This window comes from Sinocyclocheilus rhinocerous, unplaced genomic scaffold (assembly GCF_001515625.1).
Source record: "Sinocyclocheilus rhinocerous isolate Xijiao unplaced genomic scaffold, SAMN03320098_v1.1 scaffold996, whole genome shotgun sequence".
NCBI classification, from domain to species: domain Eukaryota; kingdom Metazoa; phylum Chordata; class Actinopteri; order Cypriniformes; family Cyprinidae; genus Sinocyclocheilus; species Sinocyclocheilus rhinocerous.
In genome coordinates this window covers 348,275-357,156 of record NW_015660490.1, presented here as the reverse complement: position 1 = coordinate 357,156, position 8,882 = coordinate 348,275, and the positions used below count along the sequence as shown (strand labels likewise).

General features: G+C 36.2%; 1 protein-coding gene and 1 long non-coding RNA gene across 2 annotated transcripts in view; one reads left to right on the top strand and one right to left on the bottom strand.

The window, feature by feature from the left end:
* LOC107724949 (4F2 cell-surface antigen heavy chain-like) overlaps positions 1 to 4,923 on the top strand; it is a 13,713-nt gene extending 8,790 nt beyond the window's left edge. The window contains exons 6-8 of the mRNA XM_016534043.1: positions 2,690 to 2,885; positions 3,953 to 4,060; positions 4,492 to 4,923. Of these exons, the coding sequence (XP_016389529.1) occupies positions 2,690 to 2,885; positions 3,953 to 4,060; positions 4,492 to 4,869 (682 nt within the window). The 3' untranslated portion in view covers positions 4,870 to 4,923. The remainder of the gene's footprint in view (positions 1 to 2,689; positions 2,886 to 3,952; positions 4,061 to 4,491) is intronic.
* Positions 1 to 8,882, bottom strand: part of LOC107724950 (uncharacterized) — a 16,443-nt gene extending 7,561 nt beyond the window's left edge. The window contains exon 1 of the long non-coding RNA XR_001638064.1: positions 8,792 to 8,882. This is a non-coding gene — a long non-coding RNA (uncharacterized LOC107724950). The remainder of the gene's footprint in view (positions 1 to 8,791) is intronic.

The following is an 8,882-nucleotide window of genomic DNA, read 5'->3' as shown; positions in this document are numbered from 1 at the left end:
TACGCAGGAGCTAAACCATTTAGGGCCTTGTAGGCAAGTAATAATATTTTGTAACTGATATGGAACAGCCAGTGCAGCCAGTGCAGAGACTGTAAAATTGGGGTAATATGATCACATTTTCTTGACCTGGTAAGGACTGCATTTTGGACTACCTAGTCTAGAGGTCATGAATGCATGAAGTAGCTTTTCTGCATCAGAAACAGGTAACATGTTTCGTAACTTGGCAATGTTTCTAAGATGGAAGAATGCTGTTTTTGTAACATGGAAAATATGATTTTCAAAAGACAAGTTGCTGTCTAATATAACACCCAGATTTTTGACTGTAGAGGAAGTAACAGTACATCCGTCTAGTTGCAAATTGTAATCTAAGAGATTATGTGTACTGTTTTTTAGTAATATCTCTGTCTTATTCGAATTTAATAGGAGAAAATTAGTGGTCATCCAATCGTTTACATTTTTAACACACTCTGTTAGCGTTGTTGGTAGATGCAGTGATAAGTTTATTTAGCTCTTCCTGTCCTATAGTTCTTCCTGTCCTAAGCACTGCAGTTTATCTTTGGGTGTGATGAATGAAGCTAAAGTATTAGACACTGTAGAATCTACATTTGTTATTGTATTTCTGATGTTATCTATTTTATCAGTGAAGAAATTCATAAAGTCATTACTATTAAACTGTGAGGGAATATTTAGATCGGGTGGCATCTGGTTATTTGTTAATCTAGCCACTGTGCTAAATAAAAACCTTGGACTGTTTTGGTTATTTTCTATGAGCTTGTGGATATGCTCGGCCCTGGCAGCTTCTAGAGCCTGTCTATAGCTGGACCTACTGTTTTTCCATGCAATTCTAAAAACTTCCAAGTTAGTTTTCTCCAACTAACAGTAAACAAATATATACAGATCTCATGCCTTTTCGGGGGTTTATGGCGTTATTTTAATGACAAATGTCGAGAGCGCATTATTGTAGCGCGAAAACACATTAATATAATGCGCGAGCGCGAATCTCCCCGCTCACACGCGGATTTCCTTTGCTCTCACACAAAACCTGACGCGCGCGCTCAGATACACGCTGCTCTTGCCCAGAGAGTGTGCGTACACTTAAAACGTGTCTGTCCGTTTTTATACAGTCTATGGTCTCTCCTCTCACTCAAACTGTCCTGTGCACTCGCAAATCTCTCTGTGCTCATGCGCTAGATATTAATTCTTTTCGCACCTGAATTAAATGTTGTCAAATGTTATCAACCTATCAGATTTCAAAGATGGATCTGTAATTTCTTTATAATTTAATACTACTAAGTCATAATAATCAAATATTAGAAATGAATCGGGTGCTTGGATTATTTGTAAATAACCTAGTTTAACAGTTTGGTCAAACCCCTCTGAGCGATTTATCTAAACACAAACAAAAATGTAGGCCTATATGATTCTTTAAGTTCATGTGGTCATATAGCCTATTGTGCACTTGGATTGAAATATAAATCAAATAAACCATCAGTGCCGTTTTACAACGGGGTCTATACAGTGTATGCTAAACCTCTGTTTCGTTTTGTTAAATGTACGATACTTACATTGCAAGGTCACTGATGTGAGGCCTTTTAACTTCTATGGAGGTCACACCTCTAGGGGGGTCGGTGAGCCAATGGTGACTTAAACTTTCTGAGGGAAAGTTTACGACTCTGTCTTCGAACTTGGTATTTTGCATATGAAACTGGATTGGGTGTTGATGCAAAAACTATTAAAGATTCCTAAAACACTAATATGTTGCATGGGTATCAACATACAATATACACACTCATTTAGATCATTCAAATATGAATTTGTAGATACCAAACATGATATAGGTGAGGTTATATTAACTAGTGGTTCTATCATAAGCATGCATAATACAGTATACAATAAAAAAGACAATATACAAGAACAGTAATATTAGACACAATGACCTGGGGATATGCATGATAGAAAGGTTTGTCTATGAATTAATGAAAGGAGCCCTTTTCTATAGGCAGTATGTGTCTGTTTCAGAGGAAATTAAGTAGGAGGAAGAGTCTCTTGACATGCCATTAGGTCGTAAAGTTTATCTGGTCTGGCTGAGGTGTCAACATAAGTATCAGTGTAGTTCAATAATTTGGTGTTTCTTGAAACCATAATAGCAACAAAAATTCACAAACTTGAGTGGTCGGAACTACAGCTCTCAACCTATGGTTAGAAACATTTTTTTTTTTTTTGTACAACATGTGGACTTAAATAAATCATGCTATTAAATAAATCATGTCCTGGAGAGATTTGCGAGTGCACAGGACAGTTTGAGTGAGAGGAGAGACACATTTTAAGTGCGCGCACTCTCTGGGCGAGAGCAGCGTCAGTAGAGCTCATGCTCAATCCAGTCTGGTTGTTGGGTGAGGGGGTCTGTTGGATTATTTGTTAAATATAACAAATAATTGTGTGTCTGATTTATCCAGGCATTACACTGGCAATGAAGCAAAATCAATTCCTGAATGATAAATCAAGTCTTGATGAAAAATGGAAGTAAACTAGATTATAAACATAATTTTATATTGAGTTTAACTCCATATTCATTGTAAGCCCATGCACTGAACTTGACAAATGTCTATTAATAATTGTGCTATATGTGTAATAATTGTGCTTTCTTAAGTCTTGGTGACATAAATGGGGTCTTGTTATCTCGTTGTAGAATACTGATGGTGTGGCAAACAGGTAACACTCTTCCAGCACTCAATGTGTCCAGCATTGCTGTTAATGGTTCACTGGTGGAGCTGGTTACAAAGTCAGTGATCCCCCCATCACACCATCTGTTGTCTCCCGCTGAGGTGGCTGAGGCCATGGAGGCCAGTCTGCAGATGCCACAAGGAAACTGGCCGAGCTGGACTGTGAGTGGACATTTCACTGAACTGACTCTAATGGTTTATCGACAGCAATATTCGCAAAAGATTTTATGAAATTATCGAATTAAAGCCAATATTCAGCCCCTCTAGTCAGCATGCTAATCATTTAGCATGCTAATCATTTAGCCTGCTAAGCTAGTGTATTTTTTCTTTGTGAAATCGTATGGTGTTGGAGGGGGATGGAATTCTACAGGGGACTGAATCTTGCACAGTGTTTCTTTTAATGATTCCCGAAACCTACGCTGTTTTGCTGGTCCTACTTGGTCTGCTTTGTCAGACTGCTCAGGGGTGTGTTGTCCAAAAGCATTGTTAGCCAACTATGAACACGAGTTCTGTCATTATCAACATAGTTCAATGATTTGGTATTTCCTGAAACCATAATAGCAACAAAAATTCACAAACTTAAGTGGTCGGAACTACAGCTCTCAACCTGTGGTTAGAAGCATAATTTTTTGTTAGTACAACATGTGGACTTAAATCAATCATGCTCTTGGGCACAATGAGCAAGCTAACATCCAAAACAATCTTTGATTATTGTTGTTTTATTTTTTCGCTTTTGTTTTTTTGATCTGGAAGAAAAATGTATCTGGCAATAACATGATCAAGGTATCATTTTTGTGATGCATCAAACTGGAACACCTTTATTTACAGTAAATAAGACCAATATAGTTTGATTCGTGTTTTAGTGCTAAAACTTGCACACAGAAAGAAATTGAAATGTAAAAAATAATGATGAAAAAAATTGAAATATTAGGGGAGACTTCAATTGTGATTTCCAGGTATATATGCAAATGAAAATGTCCATCAAGTAATTACAAACATGTGTAAAGGTCATGGAAAAGTTATTTAATTCATTGGTCAGAAGGCTTTGAAACTTTACATTTTGATGACTTCATGCTCATGGCCAATAATTCATTGAACAAAACACGTTGTGCTGGGCACAAACCATGTTGATCATTGCTGTATTTAATGCAGTCTGGGTTACATTTTCACAAGACAAGTTTTTAGGAATGCTTTGTATGCAATGTCACATGTGTTTGTGCCAATAACAGGTGGGTGGAGGAGTACCATGGGAGCTGCAGAGAGCAATTCTAGTCCTGATCATGACTTTACCTGGAACACCCATCATCAAATACGGAGATGAGGTCAATCCAGTTCAGGTGAGATGAATCCCAGATGAAAACCCATCTCCAACGTACCATTGCTGTAAAGTGTGAAAGGCCCTTTATTAAAAATAAAGGTTCTTAATTGGCATCTCTGATTCCATGAAGAACCTTAAACATCCATGGAAGCTTTCCATTGGACAAAAGGTTCTTTATAGTGGAAAAAGGTTTATGTACTTCACACTGAGGAGAAAAAAAACTTTTCACTGAAAAGTGAACCCAAAATGGTTCTTCTATGAGCTAACCTCTGAAGGAAAGTGGCCTGGAAGGGCCAAGTTTGCCCACCCGTTTTATCACATCACTTTTGGAACCTTTATTTTTAAGAGTTTATGACTTAAAAAAAAAAAAAAATTCTGGTTGTTTGAATCTGAATATTCAGGATGATTATGGCATACGACATTTCTATTTATTTAAAAATACATTCTCAGGATCTGGATCAGCTGAATCAGCCTCTAGCCCTCTTCCATTCTCTGAGTCAGTCGCGTGCCCGTGAAGAGGCTCTACACTTTGGCAGATTCACCTTCCTTTCCTTCAATCACAGCATGTCATCCTCTGGCCTCAATTCTACAGCCACACCTCCTTTAGCTTTCCTGCGCTCATGGGGCTGCGTTCACTTCCTGGTCCTGTTTAATTTGGGGTCTGAACCTCACACTCTGGATCCAGACTGGGCTCCCAGCCTACCTGAAGGTGGGGTGTTTGTAACCAGCACAGGTCTTGACCGATGTGGCCCCGTGTCTCTAAGGTCAATAAAAATGCAGCCACACGAGGCCATTGTCATAAAACTGTTTGAATCTGACAACTCTTAAGATAAAAAAGGCTTGTGTTTGCTTATTAAAACACTAATGATGTTTAGTTTTGGTTAGTTGTAACTAAGAGTAAGTATTTATTACAACTAAATTAAAATGAATAAATATTGGCAGTGGGACTGGAGTGCACTTTGTTTCTTTGCAAATAATCTTATAAAGAGAAACTAATGCAAATTTCAATTAGGAAGTTTTTTTCAATTAGGGACACTTTTACAGTATGTCCGGGAGTGGATTCTTATTAAAAACAGATTTAATTGTTTTATTTTTATTACATGATGGTTATGTTAAAATGGTAAACTTCTTAGCCTCATTTATTTTTGTTTTTTTTAGATGAATAGAAGGCTCAAAGGAACAGCATTTATTTGAAATTGTGAACGTTTTTACGCTCACATCTGATAAGTTGCTGAATATATGTAAAAAAAAAAATCCAGGTAAAATATATAAACACAATCATTTGTATTTCCAGTCAAGCTTTTTTTGTTGCATTATGCAAACATTATGTGCAAATATTATTTAATTGTACGTTTTAGGATACATAAAATGCCCACAAGAAAGATTATTTTCTAAATGGACAAAAGTGCCCATAGTTGAATCAGTTATTTAAAGAGCTAAAATTAAATTATGAATTTGTTTCCAATTAATTTTTCAGATAATTTTATTGTATAAGTTAGTGTATAAGTACAAAAAACAACTACACACACAGATGACACATCCGGTTCTGGTTCTGCATTGCTGTTATGGTTTGACATCAACATATTTATTCTATAAACAGGCCCGTCCCTAGACATTTTGTAACTTCTCACATATAATTTATGTGCAAACAGTCAAAAAGCAACGTCCATTTTAAGGTAACACTGGTAATGTGAATTCATGCATATTTCTTCTTATCTGAAAATGCACTGCGATGCACATTTACTTGTGCATATAACTATTACGCTGGTTATTTGTTTACCTACAAAAAGAGCTTTCGCTAAAATTCTGTTTTTAAGGGTGGGCCCCTCTCTTCTGGGCCCAATTAGTAGGCTGTCCTATAGAGGACCTTAGTGGGACCACCTCATTCCCAGCTGTCCCCCCTGACTACAGCCCAGTCACAAAAGAAAAGAGAGTTTTCTGTCCGTTGATTGTGAGAGCAAATTATAACCATCTTGGTTCAACAATCTTTCAAGGATCAAACGGACTGGCTTACCTCTGCACATTATATGCCGTAATACAGATGAGACTGATCTTAGCATTCAGAACGGAACAGAACATTCTGCTTTCATTTAAAAACTTATTGTTTTTTTTCATTTCTAATAAAGCCAGAATAGAGGGCAAGACTTTTATTGGGGTTTCTCAGTAACTTTACACTTGACAGGTTATTTATATGTGAAATGAATCAAATCAGATGGTCATAAATCAAATGTTGTGGCGGCAAGCAAATCCACTGTGACAAACAAGTCCAGTATGTCATCTGCAGATGATTACAGACGACAAAATTCAGTATATGGAAATACATCAATTACTTTTGATTTGTTTAACTTTCTGAATTGCATTACAGCACAGTGTTATGTATATTATGAATCAAGAAAAGGTTCAATCATTCATGAATCCAAAACATTTTCAAAGTTCAAGCTGTAAAGAAATAGCAACGGCCTCTTCCTCTAAGCTGTGCATTCGCTATAAGTCATACAAACAAGAAAAGATACTGTCGAATGTGACTGTAAAATAAACACAATATGTATTAAAAACTGTTAACACATTCTCTTAATGTGAAAGCAGTTGCTCAGCTATACAAACAATACAAAGTCACTGCATACACAAATTCTGACACGTCTAGTGCATGTTGTGCATTAAGTGCTCAGTGAGATCCATTTTGAATTATTCCTGCACTCTGCCATTCCAGACCGAACGTCAATCCAAATTTACCCTGTAAATCAATATCACTTTGAAATGAAACTGTGTTTTCACAAACATGCATGAGACTAGAGGCTCAGTTCATCATTCACAGATTCTCAGACTTTACTGACCCAATACATGTCCTTAAACCAACACGTCCTTATTTGGACTTATTCACCAAAATGAAATGGGAATTTGTTTGCAATGTTTCCAAAATGCTCAAACATATTTGGCCTATAGGCGTTATCCTCCTGTGGCCCAGTCGATCATTTTTGTCCTCTGAATTTCTCAGATTTAAAAAGGACATCATGGTTTTAATTAAGAGATGCCAAATGCTTGGAAATATATTTCTATATATAATATTCATATGAGAAATGAAACTTCGACAAGTCTGTCATTATTGCATCTTCTGCATTACAGTTGACCCCCAAAATAACGTTAATATATAGTATGTCATGCCCATTTTTGTACTTACACAAATTGTGTGAAAAATCAGGAAAATTAAATGTTAAAATAAACAGCTTTTTTAATGTTTATTTTATAAATGCTACATGTTAAAGAAATGTTGTGCAAAACCTAAAAATGCCTGCATTGTCTTACCTTTCATAAAAAAAATCCATAATCAAACCCAAAAATCTTCATATAAAACACAATACAATCAATGACTTAATGTTTGTTTTTTTCTGGATTTTAGTAGGTTATATAGTGTGGAGAGGTTTTGGTTTTGATTTTAGGTTGGTTTTGGATTTTGGGTAGACCTACAAGCTAATTTAAAATTAAAATAGGCTTTTACTATAACAAATCATTTTAATAAGATTCTTCTTTTTTTAATGATTTAAACAACATGTACTTTGAATTATATACTTTGCTTTAGGTTTTTCATCCAAATACAGTACTTTCAGCTTTCATATGATATGACAATCTATTGGGAAGGAAGAGTAATGACTTACACTTTCATTCCTGTAATATTCTTTCCATGTTTAAAGTTGGACACATATAAAAGAATGAGCAATCTGGGTTGTTGTGTCATTGACAGTGATGGTTTTTGTTGGCACTCTACACGTTTCCAAACAATGAGCATGATTTCTGATTCATTTACTAAATCTGTTTTCAATTGATTTGAAGGGAGTTAACATTTTAGTGAATGAGATAATGCACGTTTTCAGAAAAGCCAGTTTCAGCCAAAACAGAGAAATAAATCATATTGTTCACTGTGGGATTTTAATAGTAGCATTATTCATGTTTTATTCAGATAAGATTTTCTCAACCAGTTTTTAGGGGAAACCCCATCTGGTTTACCAAATGTAATACTCAGCACCAAAGACAATTTCATATATATTGTAAATAAATATTTGCATCCTGAAAAATATTCCATTAATTTGCACCTCATGACCTAAATGAAGTTATGAAGCAAAAGAGGCTTGTCTGAACAAAAACACATTTATGGGTGATTTTTGCCTTACGGTGTCATAAATTTTCCCCACTGAGGGAGACTTACTCTCATATCCGCTTTTCCAAATCTACTTTACGCTTACTATTCTGCCCACAAAGAAACATTTCCATAAAGGCTTTAAGGTGACGCCGTATTCCTGAAGAGGCTGACAGCCTAATCCCAGATTTTTAGGAGTGCTGAGATGAAAGTCCTGAGATCAAGTCATATCTCTGTGCATTAAGGTTAATTTCGAGATTCCCGATATTCTGTTTATAGCTGTATTGTTCTGGTAGTGGTTACCAGGCAAACTGAAATCTGGTTTGTCAGTCCATAAGCAGAAGATCAGATCAAGGATGAGTCGTGAAAGGAAGCCAGGTATGCCCTCTCCCTTTGTCATGACGTTAAGAAAAACTGTTTTAAAAAGCTCCCCCCTAAACATTCCTCACACACAAGAAATCCAGAAAATGAGAGACAATGGAATTTCCTACACAGCATTTACTTCCATACTGTTTAAAAAGATTCAACTTCAGATATTTAGAAAGAGACTGTTTGGATTACTGTGAACTGAGATACAGATATAACAAGCCAAGGAACTGTCACCTTAAAAGTATTTACCTTTAAGTTTTGCAGTGGCGTGCGGTCAGACCCTTTAAACCAGGGGTCACCAAACTTGGTCCTGGAGGGCCGGTGTCCTGCAGAGTTTAGA